Raw genomic sequence first — 23,969 nt, forward strand, 5'->3', positions numbered from 1 at the left:
AATCCAAAACCCTTCCCCACAATGTTAAATAAAAAAAAAAAAAAACAGGTGAACAGACATAAAATCTGCTTTAAAAAAAGGTACAAATTAAAAGAAGAATAAGGTGCAAATAAAAAATAGGCAAAAAAACTCCAAAATCTAGAAAAAAAAGGCACAAATGCAATAATGATTTGGGCCCTAAGTCCTTTAACTAGGATGAAGCATTTTTCTGTTTTGCTGTGACACTCCCGTTGAAGAAGCAATAACATGAAGTGCGGGCATAGCGATGAAATTTTGACAAGTTTACAAAAAGCATTGAAACGTATCGTTGCAGATTTCTTGAAAAATCACAAATTAACATTTTTTTGAGAGAAGTGTTATTATGAACAATTAAATACTTATTACATATGATTTGTTCCCTCTTTAGATTTTTGGGATGATTTTCTAATTATATTTTTTTTATGTTTTATTTAAAAGATTATGGGCCGCGTCATGTTGACTGAGCTCTTCCAACAGCAGTTTCAGAAAATTGCTTTACAGCAGGCACACAGGCATGGTGAAAAAAATGATTGCAAGTGTTGTGAGCATGTGCAGTAGGAGTTAAAAAAGACTAACATAAAAAAGTTTATTTAAAGAATATTTCATTTTCTGACATTACATTTCCTATCACCCCTTAAGGACACAGCTAATTTTGGCCTTTAGGACGCAGCATTTTTTTTCTATTTTTGCCTTAGCACATTCTGGCAGCTTTAACTTTTTCAACGTTTTGCTGAGCTCTTGTTTTTAGTGCTTTGGAGTGTATTTTTTTTGTATAATTTCTCGATTTATAAATTAGTCTGGCTCTACTAAGCACAGACAGCAGGAAAATAACTACCAGGTCAGTGGTACTGCATAGGGGTGTAAGCTTCTTATAAGTTCCCTTTAATTTCTAGTAATTTTTATATTACCATAATGCCCAAAAATAATTTATTCCGATTGCATTTTGGTATTTTTTTATGTTTTGTATTTCATTAAGCAAATTACGAATTATTTTATGGGTTGTGTTAAGGGATTTCCTAATATGTATCTTTTTATGTCTTATTACTTGTATTTACAGTAATAGAAAGAGTTTTTATAAAAAATTTTCACATAGTTTTTGTTTTTCGCATGGTGACTTTTACTTTTTACTTTGATTTTTCCATTATACTGCATTGGCACACCAATACAATACAATAGTGCATGCAATTAGGCCGGGGTCAGGACTTACCCTAGGTAAGTCCTAATATGCATTCAAACAGTCATTGGTTAGACCCATGGCGGTCCCCAAAAACAGCCACTATTGTTGGGGCCGATGATTAAGTGGTAAAGCAGCCACACTTCTTTATGATACCGTAACTGCTACTACTCATGGCATCACAAATGTTAATGCCTAAGATTGAAGATTTCTATAATCTCAGATGTTGTCATAAAAATACTGATTTAAATTACAACAACCTTCTTCCTCTCGTGTAGTCTCACTATTGAAGTTGCTGCCACAGGTCTCTAGCTTGCCAGAGGTTTCTGCCCCCATGCTCTGCTCTGACTGATGGCCACAAACATCCTCCTCTGGATGTCTCTAGGTTCGCCCTTGTCCTTCTTCGTCAACCAAAGCCCAGTGGACTTAAGATATTCATGGAGCTCCTCAACACTCCTTGCTTGAAAAATAAGATTCTATAGTTCCCATGCCAATGTGTTTTTCAGTGAAGTCTATCATTTTTTCACCTGTTTTGTACTTTGACCATGATTATTCTGCTGCTTGCCATACCTTTCTGTTTGACCACTATATCGACAGAAGTCTTCTTGCCCTGACCTCAGCTTGTCAGACAATGCCTTTCGATTCTCACCTTGGCCTCAGATCTCAAATTCCACTATTTGTTAGCTATGACTATTTAGAGCAATATGCCCCAACTCCAGTCCTGAAGAGCCACAAACAAATCATATTTTCAGGATTTCATTACTAAGGAGTGTTGCGAAGCTCCATGATAACCCTAAGTCCACTGGTCCTTGGCTGACGATGAAGGACAAGGTTGAACCTAGAGAATAGCAGAGGAGGATGCTTGTGTCCAATAAGAAAGTCAGAGCAGTGCATGGGGGCAGAAACTTCTGGCAAGCTAGGAAACTTGTGGCAAGCTAAAAAAAAATCCTGAAAACATGATCTGGTGGCTCTTTAGGATTGGTGTTGCAGAACACTGATTTACAGCTGGTGTCCAGTAACGTCAAAATACCTCTAGAACAGGGATGTCAAACTCAAAACACACAGTGGGCCAAAATGAAAAACTTGGGCAAAGCCACGGGCCAACCAGTATACAGATTAATGGACCCCACACAAACCTCCATACAAAATAATGGGCCCCACATAGTCCTCCAAAGAGTATAATGGCCCCACATAGCTTTCCATACAGTATAATGGGCCCCACATAGTCCTCCATACAGTATAATGGGCCCCACATAGTCCTCCATACAGAATAATGGCCCCGCATAGGGTTGGTGGTTCTGGTGTCGCCGGGCCAAATATAATTACTCTGCGGGCCAGATTTGGCCCAAGGGGCAGAGTTTGACATATATGCCTTAGAAGGTTTAAAGCAGAAAAGCAAGGGGGATCAAGGGTTCTCCACTTCTCAATTTCACCCAAGCCAAGGCTGATGCAACCCAAGGTGTCTACTACTTCTCGCTTGGGGGACAAAAGTTATACTTATGTAAAAGTAAAAATTACTGTCTCCCAGCGCTGTACGTTTATGGCAGGGGATGAGAAGGGGTTACGATAGTGAGAGATAATATGCTACAAATACCCTGGTGCTTTGGCTTCTTGGGACCCAAATGTTGAATTTTTTCACAATTTAACCGGAAGCACAATCTTTAATATGTAGAGGAGTGAAATACGATCATTCTGGCTTTAATAGATGAAACTATAATGACCTCATTTTATAAATAAAAGAGAAAGTCAAGAACCTCGGAAGAAGTTGGAACTTGTTAATTATACAAAGTCTTAATATCTTCATCCCCAGTGTTATTAAAAAAACATAGCATCATTAGAAAAATTAAGCTGAAAAAAAAAATGAAGGCGCAGCTTTGTAAATATCCAGTGGAAATTAACTGCAAAAGACAGAGGAATTCTGGATCAAACGCGGGTAATCATCTTTAACCGTGCCCCAGGGCGCTCATTTGTAAAATATGATTTGCTCATTGACTATCTCTCATTTTACTGCTTGCAGTGGAGTATTCTGTATTAATGGGGTGAGCTAATTTATTAGTAGAACTTAAAAAGCCTCTTTTGATTATGAAATGCTCCGTACAATGTGAGTAATTACAAAGACTGAAAACTCAAACATTAAAGACGAACCGTCTTCAGGTGCAGAATTAACACTCAAGATGGTGACAATGAGGTATCAGGTTCCAGATGACCAGTTACCAAAAGTGAACAAAAAGGGAGAAGCCACAAAATTAGGAGGCCATTGGCTCGCTACAAGTAGGTGGAGAATCCGCCTTGTGGACAACCGCAGTGCGAGGCTGCATACCCTTAATGAGCAGTCTCGTCAGAATGGACACAGCCCATATAGTAGGTTCCCTCAATGTACAGACCGACTACATGTCAAGACAATAACACAGTGACTCGTGCTCACAACAGATGGGCATGAAGGAATTTCTTCCAAAATTCTGGGAGCTGCACATGTGTTACATTTGCCAGATTATACGTTTTGTGAACATAAAGGCTCCAATTCATCAAGTAGTTTATGTGGAGACACGAGGGTCAGTGGGTGCTCTCGTCCGCTGGCCCGGCTGTCCTTATAAACAGGGCTGTGGAGTCGGTAAGCCAAACCTCCGACTCCGACTCCTCAATTTCCATGACACCGGCTCCAACTCTGACTCCACGACTCCGACTCCACAGCCCTGCTTACAAACAGCGCACTGGCCGGGGCTCATCCCACTGAATGCTCGCTCTCCTTTCCCCGTGGGCAGAACACTACTCAGACAACACATAATAAGGGTACCACACTCCGATAGTTAACAGCATACAGTACACACCAAAAGTTTGGACACACCTTCTCATTTAAAGGTTTTTCTGTATTTTCATGACTATGAAAATTGTACATTCACACTGAAGGCATCAAAACTATGAATTAACACATGTGGAATTATATACTTAACAAAAAAGTGTGAAACAACTAAAAATATGTCTTATATTCTAGGTTCTTCAAAGTAGCCACCTTTTGCTTTGATGACTGCTTTGCACACTCTTGGCATTCTCTTGATGAGCTTCAAGAGGTAGTCACCGGAAATGGTCTTCCAACAATCTTGAAGGAGTTCCCAGAGATGCTTAGCACTTGTTGGCCCTTTTGCCTTCACCCTGCGGTCCAGCTCACCCCAAACCATCTCGATTGGGTTCAGGTCTGGTGACTGTGGAGGCCAGGTCATCTGGCGTAGCACCCCATCACTCTCCTTCTTGGTCATCTAGCCCTTACACAGCCTGGAGGTGTGTTTGGGGTCATTGTCCTGTTGAAAAATAAATGACGGTCCAACTAAACGCAAACCGGATGGAATAGCATGCCGCTGCAAGATGCTGTGGTAGCCATGCTGGTTCAGTATGCCTTCAATTTTGAATAAATCCCCAACAGTGTCACCAGCAAAGCACCCCCACACCATCACACCTCTTCCTCCATGCTTTACGGTGGGAACCAGGCATGTAGAGTCCATCCATTCACCTTTTCTGCGTCGCACAAAGACACGGTGGTTGGAACCAAAGATCTCAAATTTGGACTCATCAGACCAAAGCACAGATTTCCACAGGTCTAATGTCCATTCCTTGTGTGCTTTAGCCCAAACAAGTCTCTTCTGCTTGTTGCCTGTCCTTAGTAGTAGTTTCCAAGCAGCTATTTCACTATGAAGGCCTGCTGCTCAAAGTCTCCTCTTAACAGTTGTTGAAGAGATGTGTTTGCTGCTAGAACTCTGTGTGTCATTGACCTGGTCTCTAATCTGAGCTGCTGTTAACCTGCGATTTCTGAGGCTGGTGACTCGGATAAACTTATTTTCAGAAGCAGAGGTGACTCTTGGTATTCCTTTCCTGGGGCGGTCCTCATGTGAGCCAGTTTCTTTGTAGCGCTTGATGGTTTTTGCAACTGCACTTGGGGACACTTTCAAAGTTTGCCCAATTTTTCGGACTGACTGACCTTCATTTCTTAAAGTAATGATGGCCACTCGTTTTTCTTTACTTAGCTGCTTTTTTCTTGCCATAATACTAATTCTAACAGTCTATTCAGTAGGACTATCAGCTGTGTATCCACCAGACTTCTGCACAACACAACTGATGGTCCCAACCCCATTTATAAGGAAAGAAATCCCACTTATTAAACCTGACAGGGCACACCTGTGAAGTGAAAACCATTTCCGGTGACTACCTCTTGAAGCTCATCAAGAGAATGCCAAGAGTGTGCAAAGCAGTCATCAAAGCAAAAGGTGGCTACTTTGAAGAACCAAGAATTTAAGACATATTTTCAGTTGTTTCACACTTTTTTGTTAAGTATATAATTCCACATGTCTTAATTCATAGTTTTGATGCCTTCAGTGTGAATGTACAATTTTCATAGTCATGAAAATACAGAAAAATCTTTAAATGAGAAGGTGTGTCCAAACTTTTGGTCTGTACTGTATATTACATTCCCAGCAAGGGCACAAGATGGTGCAAATGACAGAGTCTCATCCTTTCAATGGCTCACCAGGGATTAGAACCTCCGCGAAAGGCCAACTACCCCAATCAGCAGCACTCCGCTTTTGAAGGGCACCCACTGAGAGGAGGTAGCGAAAAGCTTAGGAAGGAGACCGAGCACAGCGAGGTATGAGGCCAGGTGACCGGATTCTCCCAACCTGGGTTATCCAAAAAAATTCATGGGCTCAGTGTTGGGCAGTGGAGTAGGTCTGCAATGCACCAGCTGGAACCATGGTCCCAAGGCTGAGGTCCTGTAGAATCACACCGGTGAGAGGAGCTGGCCACTTTTTATTTTACTCAGCTCCCATTTCAGGGCATTGTATCTCACGGGATAGGGAGGAGATAATCATGTACTAATACTAATGTAAAATACTGACCGAATACTGAATGTGTGAACATGGCCTAATGATAATTAATTTCAGTTTTATATGGGCTAAGTCAGCAATTCGTTCAAAGTGATTCTTGAATTGTAAAAAGAATGTGAATTTCTGCTGTGAACTCTAGTTAAAGTACAGTGAAACCCATGGTCTCCTATATTATACCTCTGTGACCGGAATGTCTGACATGATGGTTGACTGCGTTGCTGTTCTTTTTCACCCCCCCCCCAAAAATAGAAAACATATACAGTATACAATGCATCAGGAAATAACATAGCAGCAATCCTGGAGTATAATGAGTAACTTCTTAATGTATTCATCAGGTGCCATTGATGCTGGTTGCTTGTAACTATTTCTGCAACTCACGTCACAAGTATTTGGTGGCCACATATACAGCAGACACTAATAGCTTAAACCTCTCCTGACAGAGTATTGCAAAATCGTGTTCTCAGGCTATGTCGAACCGAGAGAAAATATAAGGACATCTGTACATAGCTTGAGCATCTAACAATTGTGATCTGGCCATACTTACTTAATGCATAAACCTGATTGATTGTCAAAAGGCAGTTATTTCCACTACCAAGAGGTTGTCCAGAAGTTTAGCTATCAGGTGGTATGGAGAGGGTGGAATGATTTTGTATAAAATGAAAATAGAAATCTCCTTTAATTACCTATCTTCCTGGAAACCCTTCATCCATTCTAGTCTCTTGAGTTCTTCTCGGGCCTCTTCCGGAGAGCTAAATGACGTTGCTACCCTTAGGGTTGGCTCCAAAGGCTTGTAACGCTGTCTGAGTACTTCTGCTGGGTCACGGAAGGGACCCTGTAGGAAAGTAAGATTAAAATGGAATCGTTTTTATGGTACAAGAACATCCGGTCAAAATATGTTAGGAAAACTGTAGATGAAAAACTAAAAATAGGGAAACCCTATATTTTGACGAATTGGCTTTTAAATAATGTTATACATGAAAATATTGAAATGATATTAGTGTTGGTTCAATATATCTAATTATATCATATAACATCTCTATTGATATATTATAATTATTACATTCATTTTTAAACACAAAAAAAATCCTATAAAATTAATATCTTAAAGAGTCTGTAAACTTTGAACAATTAAATTTTTCTTAAAGAGATAAAAAGATCCACTGATCACAGATCGTTAGCTATAAAATGTGGAGAAACCTACTGGCAAGTCTTTCATTTAACTGCAGTGCCTCTCCAGGGCAAACAGGGTATTGCACGTTTCTGGGTCTTCCAGAGCAGGAGAAACAATCTTTGTAGCTGGTCTTTGCTATGACCAAGAGATGAGGGTCCTTAAAAGACAGACCCCTTGATTTACTTACATTTTCTAATATTGTACTTGGAAATGTAATGTAAATGGAAAATTCTATTCACATTAGCTTTGGTGCTGTCCTGGTATTTTTAATGGTAAGAATGGCATAGTCTCTAGATGGCATCAACATTGGGCATAGGGCAGATCCGGAGAGATAATAGGGCCTGGTGAACATGTTCAACATATTTAAAGCCAAAATGGGGCAAGGGCCCATTGGGACTGTGACCAAATGATCACATATACCCATATATGCTCTTAAACTCTGGTAAAACCCTTCAAGGCCAATTATAATTTTCCATATTAGCCAGATCTACCAGAATTTAATATAGATTTGTATGAAAACAGATCCTTCATACATAGCTGTCATGGCTCCTTCCCAAACAAAGCCGGGAGCCTGTCTTGACTTCTACATATTCTAATAGCTTTTCAGTAACCAGTCACAGCTGGACTAAAAGTAAAGACAAAGAAAAAAGGGACGATTCACGCCTCATTTCTGCTCACTTATGTTTTACATTAATAGAAACCAATAATAGGAACCAGTTACCATAAAAGTTATAGACCGTAAATAACACAAATGGCAAATAAGTATCATCCAGCACTTTCAGCAGATGGACAGGAAGGTTGTTATATTTCATGGTCTTTAATGGAGATTTTTTTTTGTCTCGTAAAATGTAATTTGATATTTAAGTGGTTCTGTCAATGTTGGGGGTGGATGTATAGTATTCCTAGGTAATATCTATGATGAGCCAAATTCCAAAGCTTAGCAAGCACCAGAACCCAGAAAAACATCAAAAAGTCATATTGCAATTTTCTGATACAACTGTAACTAACAGTAGTAGTCTCTAAACATGGTGCACTAAACTTGGCCATGGATATATTTTGATTGACCTTGTACATGAACTGGAGATCAGATGAATCATATCACGGAAGCCAAGGATGCACTTCATGGCATACAGGACTGATCTAAACAAGGTTGGGCTTATTGAAAATGGGGCAGGACATCAATAAAAGTAGTGTCCACTGCCATATACAGTGTCACGCACATGGACTGTGGACCCACTGCACCATGGTCTGGACTTATCCTTGGAGGGGCGTGGCTAAGCAGACACTTGGTTTTTGGAAGAGCTCCTTGTAGCTCCGGCATCCCTGTGCGATTCCCATTCTCTTGTCCTCTGGCAAGGACGCCGACTCACTCATTGCCCCAACCCTCGGCCCCCACTTCCTCCTGCAGTTGCGGTCTCCCGGAGTCTGCACAAATCTGGCAGATCCCCGGGCACTGAGCTTAGGGCGCGCACACACACTTCTGGTCTATAAAAAAGACAGAGTGCATTGTCCTAAAGTGCAGCAAGCCAATAGCTGCTAGACACTTATTATTTAAGGCACCTCCACCTGTTGGGAGGTGCCTAAGCAACATGTTCTGTCAGTTTTTCTGCACGCTTGCTAGTTGTCAGGTCCCCTGTGCTAGTCTGTATACCAGCCGTGCCTGTCTGTATTCCAGCCGTGCCCACCAGTACCTGTTGTACCTTCCTGTTTTCCAGCCATGCTAACTAGCACCTGCCGTGTCCATCTGTATACCAGCGATCTCAGCCAGTACCTGCCCAGCGCCTGCCTGTTCCATCAATTGCTGGCCGTTCAAGCTTATTACCACTTTGAGGGTCAGCTGCCGAGTGTCCGACGTCTGTCCTGGAGTGGCACCTGGCGTCCATCTGAAGCCAAGTCTAACCACGCCATCAGGGGCTCTAGCAAAGAGTCAGGTGTTTGCTTAATCACACCCCTCCAGGCTCTCCTCGGTCCACAACACAGTGGATCCTCTACCACATACGTTACACTTCTGATGGTGGCGTTAGGATTGAGCTGCAGGTGGCTGCCAGGTATCACTCCAAGGGCAGCCCCGGTCCTGCGACAGTTGACCCCAAGGGTCAGGATCGCAGACACAGACTCGAAGTCCAAGTCAGAACTGGATACTGATGCAGTTTCAGACAGTGCGTATCCTGGAACACTTGACAGGATGGACCACTGGTGCAAATTCAGAATGAACGGATCCTGGAACACTTGACAGGACGACACTGGTACAGGTTCTGCCGGAGTGGCTGCAGGCTCAGGTATCGCTGGAGCGGCTTCAGGCTCAGGTACCGCCAGAGCAGTTTCAGGCTCAGGTACCGCCAGAGCGGTTTAAGGCTTGGGTACCACCAGAGCAGTGTCAGGCACAGGTACCGCCAGAGTGGTTTAAGGTTCAGGTACGGCCGGAGCAGTGTCAGGCTCAGGTACCACCGGAGCAGTGTAAGGCTCAAGTACCGCTGGAGCGGTTTCAGGTTCAGGTACTGCTGGAGCAGCTTCAGGCTCAGGTTCCGCCAGAGCGGCTTCAGGTTCAGGTAACATGGATAACAGGTACAGGTTTGGGTTCAGACTAAGCGGGTCCAGCAACAGGTTCAGGTACTAACAGAATAGGTTCAGGAACCGGTTCAGGAATCGGTTCAGGGACCTGACAACTAACTAGCAGGGACAAACTCAAACGAACACTAAGGAGGGAATTGTACAGGCACCTCCCTACAAGGAAGCGTGCCTTAAATACTAGATGCCTGCCAGCTATTGGCTGGGGGCAGATTCAAAGTGCACGCGCTACCCCTTTAAGAGGCGGGGAGCGCACTAAGTGTGCCACCGGGAGACAGCCACCACCTTGTGCGGGCCCAGGAGACTAGGAAGCCATTCAGGAAACGTAGACACCGCCGAACGGCCGGGGCAGTGAGTATGTTGGCGTCCCTGCTGGGAGGAGGGAGTGGCAACATGCAGGAATGCCGGCATTAGCGTTACATACAGTATAATGAAAAAGTATTCACCACTCACCCAACTTTTTGGTTACACACCTGTCTCAGCTTCACTTCAAGGCCGGGTTCTGCTCCCTACTCCTATGGCTGATGTCCTTTGCTGTGCTCCATGTTGGGCTTTACAAGTTGCCCAGTGTGCCTCAATGACATCATCTAAGGCCCTTTAAAGTCCACTTAGACACACTTGAGGCGTTTTAATACTCAGACAGTGTAGCGTTGTTTTCATTTGTCGTGTGGCTTGGACTAGCCACCATCTAGTTCCTTCAGCTGCATCTGCCCTACAAACTGCTTCTTGTTAACCCATTGTTTGCTATAAGCATTACAAACTGTTATTAGAGTCTGTTCTCATTATACTGCAAACTGCTGTGGATTCTACAATTTTCTTATGTTGATTATGTTGATTAACCATCATTTGCTATAAGCATTACAAACTATAATTAGTTACCGTACTTACATTATGGTACAATCTTCTGCGATGATTCTAAAACTTGCATCTACTGCTTCTCAGACCTCGTGATTTGCTCATCGTTTGCTATAGCATTACAAACTGTTATCGAGTTGAGTCTGTGTTCTTTTTTGGTCATGAGTGGTTTGCGACTTACAAATCTCCAATGGATAAGATTTTTGCCTCAAGTTTATCTTATTGAGGAATCGTATATACACTGCTCAAAAAAATAAAGGGAACACTCCAATAACACATCCTGGATCTGAATGAATGAAATATTCTCATTGAATACTTTGTTCTGTACAAAGTTGAATGTGCTGACAACAAAATCACACAAAAATCATTAATGGAAATCAAATTTATTAACCAATGGAGGCCTGGATATGGAGTCACCCCCAAAATTAAAGTGGAAAAACCCACTACAGGCTGATCCAACTTTGATGTAATGTCCTTAAAACAAGTCAAAATGAGGCTCAGTATTGTGTGTGGCCTCCACGTGCCTGTATGACCTCCCTACAACGCCTGGGCATGCTCCTGATGAGGTTGCGGATGGTCTCCTGTGGGATCTCCTCCCAGACCTGGACTAAAGCATCCGCCAACTCCTGGACAGTCTGGTGTGCAACGTGACATTGGTGGATGGAGCGAGACATGATGTCTCAGATGTGCTCAATCGGATTCAGGTCTGGGGAACGGGCGGGCCAGTCCATGGCTTCAATGCCTTCATCTTGCAGGAACTGCTGACACACTCCAGCCACATGAGGTCTGGCATTGTCCTGCATTAGGAGGAACCCAGGGGCAACCGCACCAGCATATGGTCTCACAAGGGGTCTGAGGATCTCATCTCAGTACCTAATGGCAGTCAGGCTACCTCTGGCGAGCACATGGAGGGCTGTGCGGCCCTCCAAAGAAAAGCCACTTGCACCATTACTGACCCACTGCCAAACCGGTCATGCTGAAGGATGTTGCAGGCAGCAGATCGCTTTCCAGAGCGTCTCCAGACTCTGTCACGTCTGTCACATGTGCTCAGTGTGAACCTGCTTTCATCTGTGAGGAGCACAGGGCACCAGTGGCGACTTTGCCAATCCTGGTGTTCTGTAGCAAATGCAAAGCGTCCTGCACGGTGTTGGGCTGTGAGCACTACCCCCATCTGTGGATGTCAGGCCCTCATACCACACTCATGGAGTCGGTTTCTAACCGTTTGTGCAAACACATGCACATTTGTGGCCTGCTGGAGGTCATTTTGCAGGGCTCTGGCAGTGCTCCTCCTGTTCCTCCTTGCACAAAGGAGGAGGTAACGGTTAGAGATGAGCGTTGTTCTACTCGAACTGTTCGCCAATCTCAAATTCGAGCTGTTTTGGGCGGTGTTCGAGCCGTTCGGCGAACACGAACAATTTGAGAAAAATTCGGCTGTTCGAGGTTATGTTCGATAACTGTTCGTGCACCAAAATCATAACTGGATTTTTTCTCAGTAATGATGAAAATTAATGTTAATACGCAGTTTGAGTGTACAGCGGGGTGGGGGGAGGGGCAGGGGATGGATCTCTGCAGGAACAATGAAGATCTCCATTTTTTTTTCTCTTTCCCGCATTTACAGTGGGGAGGTGCAATCTGTCAGCCTATCAGCAGCGCACACACGGAGCGAAGTGCTTTTTTTCACACAAGCAAGGGCATGTGTGATTGGCAGTGTATGTCACATGTCCTTGCCCTATAAGACCAAGCCATTTTCCCCGTCGCCACCATTTTCTCACTGCTGCAGCTGCGTGTTAGATGGCACCGCTGTTGCTGTGTGCGCTATACCTTGTTAATTTCAAGCCAATTTTCGCACAAATATACAGATAGCTTGGGAGTAGGGAATAGTTGTGATTGCAGTCCTTTTAAGGACTAGGTTACAGCATTTCCTACGACTTTTATCAGGCAGGTCTGTGCTCTTAAATAGATAGGTTGTGGGAGTAAAGACTAATTGTAATTGGAGTCCTTTTCAGGACTAGGCTACATCAGTTCCTATCAGTTTTTGCCAGGCAGGTCTGTGCCAGTGCTGTGCAAGTTTTTTTCACAGCATTTGGCTGAATCTAGCAAAGCTAATCCTTTTTGGCCTATTGCAGAGTGTGTTAGTCAGTGGAGTAGCCTATCTGTGTTGCAAGATATACCACCTGTGTATAGAATACCAATTTTTTTACTGCACCTAGTGAAGTAAAATCTTTTGGGCATAGCATCATTCTATTAGTCCATCTATACTGACCTCCATCAGGTTGCAAACTGAATCTAATTTTTTTCTGCATCTAGCTCTGAAAAAATATTGGGCTTCTAGCAGTGTGTGGGTCTTGTTCTATTAATCCATCTATACTGACCTCCATCAGGTTGCAAACTGAATATAATTTTTTTCTGCATCTAGCTCTGAAAAAATATTGGGCTTCTAGCTGTGTGTGGGTCTTGTTCTATTAATCCATCTATACTGACCTCCATCAGGTTGCAAACTGAATATAATTTTTTTCTGCATCTAGCTCTGAAAAAATATTGGGCCTTCTAGCAGTGTGTGGGACTTGTTCTATTAGTCCATCTATACTGACCTCCATCAGGTTGCAAACTGAATATATTTTTTTCTGCATCTACCTCTGAAAAAATATTGGGCTTCTAGCTGTGTGTGGGACTTGTTGTATTAGTCCACCTATACTGACCTCCATCAGGTTGCAAACTGAATATATTTTTTTCTGCATCTACCTCTGAAAAAATATTGGGCTTCTAGCTGTGTGTGGGACTTGTTGTATTAGTCCATCTATACTGACCTCCATCAGGTTGCAAACTGAATATAATTTTTTTATGCATCTAGCTCTGAAAAAATATTGGGCCTTCTAGCAGTGTGTGGGACTTGTTCTATTAGTCCACCTATACTGACCTCCATCAGGTTGCAAACTGAATATATTTTTTTCTGCATCTACCTCTGAAAAAATATTGGGCTTCTAGCTGTGTGTGGGACTTGTTGTATTAGTCCATCTATACTGACCTCCATCAGGTTGCAAACTGAATATAATTTTTTTCTGCATCTAGCTCTGAAAAAATATTGGGCTTCTAGCTGTGTGTGGGTCTTGTTCTATTAATCCATCTATACTGACCTCCATCAGGTTGCAAACTGAATATAATTTTTTTCTGCATCTAGCTCTGAAAAAATATTGGGCTTCTAGCTGTGTGTGGGTCTTGTTCTATTAATCCATCTATACTGACCTCCATCAGGTTGCAAACTGAATATAATTTTTTTCTGCATCTAGCTCTGAAAAAATATTGGGCCTTCTAGCAGTGTGTGGGACTTGTTCTATTAGTCCACCTATACTGACCTCCATCAGGTTGCAAACTGAATATATTTTTTTCTGCATCTACCTCTGAAAAAATATTGGGCTTCTAGCTGTGTGTGGGACTTGTTGTATTAGTCCATCTATACTGACCTCCATCAGGTTGCAAACTGAATATAATTTTTTTCTGCATCTAGCTCTGAAAAAATATTGGGCTTCTAGCTGTGTGTGGGTCTTGTTCTATTAATCCATCTATACTGACCTCCATCAGGTTGCAAACTGAATATAATTTTTTTCTGCATCTAGCTCTGAAAAAATATTGGGCCTTCTAGCAGTGTGTGGGACTTGTTCTATTAGTCCACCTATACTGACCTCCATCAGGTTGCAAACTGAATATATTTTTTTCTGCATCTACCTCTGAAAAAATATTGGGCTTCTAGCTGTGTGTGGGACTTGTTGTATTAGTCCATCTATACTGACCTCCATCAGGTTGCAAACTGAATGTAATTTTTTTCTGCATCTAGCTCTGAAAAAATATTGGGCTTCTAGCTGTGTGTGGGTCTTGTTCTATTAATCCATCTATACTGACCTCCATCAGGTTGCAAACTGAATATAATTTTTTTCTGCATCTAGCTCTGAAAAAATATTGGGCTTCTAGCTGTGTGTGGGTCTTGTTCTATTAATCCATCTATACTGACCTCCATCAGGTTGCAAACTGAATATAATTTTTTTCTGCATCTAGCTCTGAAAAAATATTGGGCTTCTAGCTGTGTGTGGGTCTTGTTCTATTAATCCATCTATACTGACCTCCATCAGGTTGCAAACTGAATATAATTTTTTTCTGCATCTAGCTCTGAAAAAATATTGGGCCTTCTAGCAGTGTGTGGGACTTGTTCTATTAGTCCACCTATACTGACCTCCATCAGGTTGCAAACTGAATATATTTTTTTCTGCATCTACCTCTGAAAAAATATTGGGCTTCTAGCTGTGTGTGGGTCTTGTTCTATTAATCCATCTATACTGACCTCCATCAGGTTGCAAACTGAATATAATTTTTTCTGCATCTACCTCTGAAAAAATATTGGGCTTCTAGCTGTGTGTGGGACTTGTTGTATTAGTCCATCTATACTGACCTCCATCAGGTTGCAAATTGAATATAATTTTTTTCTGCATCTAACCCAGCCAATAGTTTTGGCCTAATACCACAGTTTGGCCACTCAGCTCTGCTCGGTTACCATCCATTGTTTTTTTGTGCAAACAACTCCAGAGTTGTGAATTAGTTAACCACCAAAATGAGTGGAAAAAGGCCTGCTGCTGGTGGAAAGGGGAATAGGCGTGTTGGGAAGGGGAAAAAAGGTTGTGTCCGTGGGGTAGGTGCAGAAGAAAGACCATCTTCCAGCCAAACTAAAATGTCTACTTCTTTTAGCGGACAATGTGATAAGATCCCTTTCTTACGGCCACGCCAATCGCTACAAATTCCAGATGAGGCACAAAAACAGCAGGTGCTTCAACGGATATCAAGTGCTCCTTTAAGTGGGCTCTCCTCCACATCAACTTCAACATCACAAATACTCCAGTCCTCAAAGGTGTCACCCAAATCGCACTTGCTTCCTCACAGCTCCCAAATCTCCAGCTGCCCATCTGAGTATGAGGTAGAACAGATGGTTGAGTCTGCAGAGCTGTTTACTCATACTATAGCCTGGGAATCAGAGGTCGACTCCGGCGCTTCTGTGAATCCAGACGAGGAAATGATCTGCACTGATGCCCAGAATCTTTATGAGTCGGATCCAGGACCAGACGCAGAAGGTTCTGACCATAATGTAGACCCTCATTCCCAAACTGTAACTCCTGTTGGTGGAGACAATGAGGAAGACGATGATAAGACTCAAATACCTGATTGGAGCGACAACTTTAGTTTTTTGTCAGGGCAGGAACAGGTTGGCTCTGAGGACGACGGGTGTGATAACACACAGGGTGATGATGATGAGGTTGGAGATCCCACTTACTGTCAACCCACAGTCAGCCAAGAGATGAGGTCAGCAGAGGAGGTGGAGGAAGATGCTAGTGACGACGAGGTCAGGTTGCGCCTTCCTGGACAGAGACGTAGTACTGGAAGCACGTCAACAACTGCATCCTCAAACACAACTCTGCCTCTCACCACAAGTCGTGGTGGCTCTTCAGGTCGCATGGGTGCTAAGCCTTGCATAGCCTGGGCATTTTTTCAGATCGATAAAGATGACCCAACTCGTGTTATCTGTAACATTTGTCAGCAAAAGCTAAGTAGAGGCCAAAAAATACAGAGTTTGAGTACTTCATGCATGAACCGGCACATGGACATGAAGCATAAGTTGCAGTGGGAAGCTCAGTGTGCTACAATGCGGCCTAGCCGGCCGGGCCAACCACCGTCTGCCATATCTTGTGCATCCGCGGCCTCTTCATCCTCTGTGACTGGGGGGACAGCAGTCACACCTGTTTTGGGGCGCAGACCTGCCACCTCTTTACCCGCAACAGCCAGCGTGATTGGCAGGTCATCATTTTCTTTGGAGGTGGTAACACCAGCTGGTGTTGAGCGCTGTCCGACATCGATAGCACCACCTTTGGATCAAGGCAACCTAACATGTCCGCCTGCATCTTCCTCACAGACCGGCAGTTTGCCGGGGACACCCTTATCAACCCCGTCTAAGCACAATAGCCAGCCCTCGGTCACTCAGATGTGGACAAGTAAAAGACCATTTCCTCCTAGCCATGAGAAAGCTAAGAAGTTGAATTTCACCATCTGCAAGCTCTTGGCTACAGAAATGCTGCCTTTCCGCCTGGTGGACACAGAGGATTTTCGAGACCTTATGTCCGTCGCAGTGCCCCAGTACCAGATGCCCAGTCGGCACTACTTCTCAAAGAAAGGTGTGCCTGCGCTCCACCAGCATGTCGCACATAACATCACCGCTTCTTTGAGAAACTCTGTGTGTGACAGGGTGCATTTCACCACAGACACTTGGACGAGTAGGCATGGACAGGGGCGTTACATGTCGCTGACTGGGCACTGGGTAACTATGGTGACAGCAGGACAAGGGGCTGCTGTCCAAGTCTTGCCGTCCCCACGAGTTGTGCGTCAATCCTCTTTATGTCAAAGTTCCTCCACTGCTTCTGCCTCCTCAACCTCCTCTCGGTCTTCCACCTGCACCCAAAGCCTGTCTGGTCATGCCACAAGCTTTCTAACTGCGCAGAAGGGATCCTGCACACCTCCTTACTATGCTGGCAGTAGGGCTCAACGTCATCAGGCGGTTTTTACATTGAAATGTCTGGGAAATGTGAGTCACACAGCTGAGGAGTTGTGGTCAGCTCTGGAGAACCAATTTCATGAATGGTTGTCTCCACTGGACCTGAAACCAGGGAAGGCCGTGTGCGACAATGCTGCAAACCTGGGTGCGGCCCTTCGCCGGGGCAATGTCACACACGTGCCTTGTATGGCTCACGTGTTGAACCTGGTTGTCCAGCAATTTTTAGCCCACTATCCCAGACTAGATGGCCTTCTGCAGAGGGCACGGTCGCTGTGTGCTCACTTCCGCCGTTCGCATCCCGCAGCTCAGCGACTTACATCTCTACAGAAGTCGTTGGGCCTGCCACTTCACCGGCTAAAATGCGATGTGCCTACCCGGTGGAATTCAACTCTGCACATGTTGCAGCGACTGTGGCAGCACCGACAAGCCCTGGTGCAATACGTTCTGACGTATAGCCTGGGCCAACGAGATTCAGAGGTGGGGCAAATCACGCTGGAGGAGTGGTCTCAGATCAGGGACCTATGCACCCTTCTGCACAGTTTTGAAATGGCGACGAAGATGTTTAGTGCTGACGATGCCATTATTAGCATGACTATTCCGGTGATTTACATGCTGGAGCACATGTTAAACAGAATTCGGAGTCAGGTGGTGGCACAAGAGGAGGTGGAGGAAGTAGAGGAGGAGGAGTTGTATGCGGAAGGGCTAACATCTGCAAGGTCCAGACGGTCGGCAGCACCAAGGCGGCAGGCATGTGAGGGTGGGGGAGATGGTTTTACCAGGGCGCATGGTAGCAGCCAAACTAGTGAGGAAGGTGCAGGAGCCCAGGAAGAAGTGGAGGACGAACTGATGGAAGACTCATCAGATGAGGGAGACCTTGATCACATTTCTGTTGTGCGAGGTTGGGGGGAGAGGACAGAGGAAGGAAGCATGATTGTTACCTCGCCACCAACACAGCAGGGACTTGGTGCTCCTGGATGCGCAACACACATGAGTGCCTTCTTGCTGCACTACCTGCAACATGACCCTCGAATTGTGAGAATTAGAAATAATCCTGACTACTGGGTTGCCACACTGTTAGATCCCCGGTACAAAAGTAAATTTGCAGAAATTATTCCTGCCATAGAAAGGGATGCACGCATGCAGGAGTATCAGCAGAGACTGTTACAGAATCTTACACGTGCTTTTCCACAAAATACCAGTGGTGCACGTAGTGAATCTCACAGTTCCAACTTGCCAACCGTGGGACCGTCAAGTGTTCAGCACTCAAACCGTAACAGAACCACAGTATCTGCTGGTAACATCAATTTTGCGGAATCATTTCACCACTTTTTTAGCCCATCCTTTGCAAGGCCACAGGAGACAAGAAGTCTGACACATAGTCAACGCCTAGAGACGATGGTACAGGAGTATCTCCAAGTAAACATTGAAGCCACGACTGTGTCACTGGACCCTTGCTCTTTTTGGGCTTCCAATCTGGATAAATGGCCGGAGCTAGCCACTTACGCCTTGGAGATCTTGTCATGCCCCGCAGCCAGCGTTCTGTCTGAACGTGTGTTCAGCGCTGCTGGTGGTGTACTGACAGATAAGCGCACGCGGCTCTCCACTGATAATGTAGACAGACTCACGTTCATAAAGATGAACAAATCATGGATCCGAAACGACTTTTCTACCCCTGTGTCATCCTGGGGAGAGTAAAAGCTTGATGATTGGTTAAAATCACCCTACCAACCGTTTTAAGCTTTCAAATTACTAATCATGTTTATCTGTATCTTGACTGGAAAATAATTTGGGCTTTGTAGCAGTGTGCAGCACTGATCCTATTAGGCCATCTATACTAAAGCTTCACCAGATTTAAAATTAAAAATAATTTTTAGCTGCATCTAGCCCGGAAAATAATTTTGGGGCTCCGAGATGCGCAAGACACATAAGTGCCTTCTTGCTGCACTACCTGCAGCATGACCCTCATATTGTCAGAATTCGAAGTAATCATGACTACTGGGTTGCCACACTCTTAGATCCCCCAAACTTTTCGATCAACCTTTTCATTTTAATAAAGACCAAAAAAATGGTCATTTTTGAAATTATAAGCATTAGCAGGTTGTTAGAAACTGAAATCAAACAGTTTTCAACTCAAAACTTTATTCTAGGTGATGTTACATTTTCACATAGGACCCCTTGTTCGAAAGGAGCTCCTGAACTCTCTCGTCCATTGAATTTGTCAGGTTTTGGATGGTTTCTGCTTCAATTGTTTTGCATGAGGACAGAATACCCTCCCAGAGCTGTTGCTTAGATGTGAACTGCCTCCCGCCATCATAGACACTCCTTTTAATGATGCTCCAAAGGTTCTGAATGGGGTAGAGGTCAGGGGAGCCTTCTTAAGTAGTCTTGCCTTTCATTGGACACACCTGCCAAACTAATTAGCACAGGTGTCTGCAATTGCTTACAGTGATATAAAGAGCCCTGACACACATCACCATCAATGAGTTTAACTGACAAACAAACAAATTCTTCCCTTATCACTCCTAAACACTTTTTGCATAATAATTTGGAACGCAGTGTACATGTGCTTTTCCACAAAACACCAGTGGTTCACGTAGTGAATCTTACAGTTCTAACTTGCCAACCGTGGTCTGTATGGAATTGTTCAATAAAGGGCCCAAAATTAAGATAACATAGATGGGAGAGGTCTCTATGAATAGGAATTCCTAAGTATTTGATACCCTGTGAGGGCCAGGCAAAGGGAAAGTTGGACTGGATGGAATCCTATATGGATTTGGGGAGGGAGACATCGAGGGCCTCAGACTTCGCTGCATTGATTTTAAAATTTTACCATGTAACAAAGTGATCTATTTCAGCCATAACAGCAGGGATGGATATATGTGATTGAGTGATATATACTAGGACATCATCAGCAAATAGAGAGCACTTGTACTCGTTGCCTCCCACCTCAATCCACCTAATATTGGGGTTATGGCGAATTGATGAGAGCAGGTGCTCCGTCACTAGGATGTATAAGAGAGGGGACAGAGGACATCCCTGCCTTGTCCCATTGGTGATTGTGAAAGGTGATGAAAATGTTCTGACGCACCCCCTGGGCCTTGGGACACCCGGAGCCGGACCCTTTTTGGTGGATGCTGGTGGTTGTAGTCTTCGTGGCGGCGACCCGGTTCCGTGGCTCAGGGCGGTCAAACCAGTGGCGGAACTATTTATGTGGTTTTGATGTTTAAATGTCCGACTACGCCACCCGTGGATTGCGGTCAGAGTGAACCGCCGCTGCAGGGCAGACCGCTGAGGCTGGTGTTGTGGGTGCAGCAGAGCGTAGCATAACTCCCCACGGGAGGAGTATAGCCTCAGGGCAGTGTATGCGGAGGATGGGGGTGATGGTGCAGGGCAGCAGCAGTAACGACACGGAGTCAGTGATGCAGTCCAGGGCCTTTACTCACAGTTCTTATTATCCAGACCACGTCTGCAGGTAACGGCTGCCCACGTCGTACTGTGCTCACCAGGTGAGGGGCTCAGACAACTCCCAGATAACTTTGGAGCACTTCACAGGACCCCCTTTGTGTGTCCTTTGTCTGGCCTTTCTTACCAACACTTCTGTCCGGCTGCCTCGGGCCTCCTCTTGGTAAACTTGGCGCCAGTTTCCCTGACCCTATGTGGTGCCTTCCTAGCGGGTGTAGCGAGGGGCTGCGCCACATAAAATGTCAGAGCCTCCGGTTTCTAGCTGAGGGTCGTTTCCTGCCTCCACTAGTTCGGGGACCGGTCTCCCCCTTTGGCCTGACCCCTCCACGCAGGTGGATTCGGGCGTGCGGTGGCGACTCGCCCGTCCGCACCCCTGGGATCCCTTCATTCCTCGTTCCTGGAGCCTTCTCCGCTCCTCTTCCTTCCTTCTCCCTCTTCCAGGCCTGGGCCTCTGTTACTAGGCCCGCCTCCGGAGCAGAGCTCATGCAGAGCCCCTGCTCCCTGCCACTTCTGCTCAGACTTCTCTGCACTGAACTAAGATGGTGCCCACCTTTTATACTCCCTTCTCAATGCACCCAGGAACTGCTTCCTCCCTGCTCCTGCACTACAGGGTTCCCCTTCCTCAGTGTTCCCTCCCCCCACTCCAGCCAGGGACAGGGACTGTCGTGCCCATCTCAGGGGCATATTGGTCGCCCTGCCCCACGGCAATGTGGTGTAATGCATGCAGGTGTCGGGTCCTGATCCACACTCCATCCTTACCTGAGAGTGAGATATCACACCTCTGGGTGAGGTGCAATACGTCTGTAGCAACCGAGCCCTCAGGGTGCTACAGTTCCATTTATCTTCAGCCTAGGTGACGTATTGCGATACAGGGCCGTGATTTTGGCTATAAAAGGGTCCCCTGGACCCCTACCCCAAGCTTTTTAAGAGAATCATATATGGCGTGCCAGGAGACTCTATGGAATGCTTTCTCAGCATCCAACGAGAGTATCTAATTACAAATTTTTAACTGCATCTAGCCCAGGAAATACTTTGTGCCTAGTAGCAGTGTCTGCTAGTCAGCGGATTATCCCGGCTGTTAAGCAAGCTGCACCACCTGTAGTTTAGACACTTAATTTTTTCAAAGGAAATGCTTCGGGACCATGGGATACTTAGTGAAGAGCATCAGGAGGCACCCAAAGGCATAGGGGCTTGGACTGGCAGTAGGATGCCTTGCGGTGGACAGCCGAGCTCGATCCTTATAAAAGCTTTTTAACTGCAGCAGCTTTAGTGGACGCTACTGGAGCTGGAATTACCGCGGCTGCTGGCATGAGACTTGCCCTCCAATAGATCCTTGTAAATGGATTTAAAGTGTATTCATTCAAATTAGAGAGACAATTTAAATTAAAAAGCTTAGAGCTGCCTCCACCACAGGGGGGCTCGCTCGACCCACCAGCGGACAGGCACCAGTATTGGGAGAGGGGGGCTGGCCGTCAGGGTTCACCGCGGCTCTGGCACAAACCCGGCGACACGGAGGTGGCACGGGCAGGAGCGGACTGGCCGTGTCGGCTTCTCACTTTTTGGATTTTAGAAGGGCATGACATGCCTATATCTGTGTCTCCCCCTCCTTTTACTCCTCCACCTCTTTTATTTTCGCATGACTATATGTACTTGTCACTTTTCCATGTGTTAGTTATGTCTTCTGAGCAGTTTGTCAGCTTTTGGACACCTTTGAAGGTGTTTTCTATGTGTTTCTATGTGTTTTTGTTTGCCTGCCATTGGTTTTAACGGTGTTCGAAGGTGTTCGACGAACAGTTCGACGAACAGTTCGGCGAACACACGGGTGTTCGACGAACCGAACCGAACTCGAACACTACGGGGGTGGCTCAACACTAGTAACGGTCCTGCTGCTGGGTTGTTGCCCTCCTACGGCCCCCTCCACATCTCCTGGTGTACTGGCCTGTCTCCTGGACACTACGCTGACAGACACAGCAAACCTTCTTGCCACAGCTCGCATTGATGTGCCATCCTGGATGAGCTGCACTACCTGGGCAACTTCTGTGGGTTGTAGAGTCCGTCTCATGCTACCACGAGTGTGAAAGCACAACCAACATTCAAAAGTGACCAAAACATCAGCCAGAAAGCATTGGTACTGAGATGTGGTCTGTGGTCCCCACCAGCACAACCACTCCTTTATTGAGTGTGTCTTGATAATTGTCAATAATTTCCATCTATTGTCTATTCCATTTGCACAACAGCATGTGAAATTGATTGTCAATCAGTGTTGCTTCCTAAGTGGACAGTTTGATTTCACAGAAGTTTGATTTACTTGGAGTTATATTCTGTTGTTTAAGTGTTCCCTTTATTTTTTTGAGCAGTGTATTTAGATGTTCGTCTCGCTCTTTCATGATCTCCTATATTACTCGTTGATTTGCTCTCTGTGAAATATCGGTAGGTCAGCCACTTTTGGGAAAGTTCACCAAAGTACTAAAGCTTTCTCCATTTGTGGATATTGTCTCTCACTGTAATTCGCTGCAGTCCCGGAGACTTACCAATAGCTTTGTAAATTTTCTCAGACTGGTAGATTTTCAATAGCTCTCTTTGACACCTATATTTCAACCCTTTAAGACTATGGCATCATGTGCGGCCTCATGAGACTTTCTACTTGTTTCAAATTGCCAGGTAAATTTAAATTAAACAGGTCTGGCAGTAATCATGGCTAGTGAAATTAAATCCAATTGTCAATTTGGTTAATTGGTTGATTCGTGGCAATTACTTTTTTTTTTTACATAGGGCAAGGTTGAGCTAAACAGGAGCTTTGAGAAGGGGGCAAATACAGAACTACAGTACAGACCAAAAGTTTGGACACATCTTCTCATTTAAAGATTTTTCTGTATTTTCATGACTCTGAAAATTGTACATTCACACTGAAGGCATCAAAACTATGAATTAACACATGTGGAATTATATACTTAACAAAAAAGTGTGAAACAATTGTAAATATGTCTTATATTCTAGGTTCTTCAAAGTAGCCACCTTTTGCTTTGATGACTGCTTTGCACACTCTTGGCATTCTCTTGATGAGCTTCAAGAGGTACTCACCAGAAATGGTCTTCCAACAATCTTGAAGGAGTTCCCAGAGATGCTTAGCACTTGTTGGCCCTTTTGCCTTCACTCTGCGGTCCAGCTCACCCTAAACCATCTCGATTGGGTTCAGGTCTGGTGACTGTGGAGGCCAGGTCATCTGGCGTAGCACCCCATCACTCTCCTTCTTGGTCAAATAGC

General features: G+C 44.8%; 1 protein-coding gene and 1 long non-coding RNA gene across 2 annotated transcripts in view; one reads left to right on the top strand and one right to left on the bottom strand.

The window, feature by feature from the left end:
- SPATA17 (spermatogenesis associated 17) overlaps positions 1 to 23,969 on the bottom strand; it is a 330,558-nt gene that overhangs the window by 47,087 nt on the left and 259,502 nt on the right. The window contains exon 8 of the mRNA XM_073671928.1: positions 6,747 to 6,895. Coding sequence (XP_073528029.1) covers positions 6,747 to 6,895 — 149 coding nt within the window. The remainder of the gene's footprint in view (positions 1 to 6,746; positions 6,896 to 23,969) is intronic.
- LOC141257422 (uncharacterized) overlaps positions 1 to 23,969 on the top strand; it is a 56,907-nt gene that overhangs the window by 12,491 nt on the left and 20,447 nt on the right. The gene's annotated exons all lie outside the window — the stretch shown is intronic.

Source organism: Phyllobates terribilis, unplaced genomic scaffold (assembly GCF_046119375.1).
Source record: "Phyllobates terribilis strain yellow unplaced genomic scaffold, ASM4611937v1 Scaffold_3__8_contigs__length_932513732, whole genome shotgun sequence".
NCBI lineage: Eukaryota > Metazoa > Chordata > Amphibia > Anura > Dendrobatidae > Phyllobates > Phyllobates terribilis.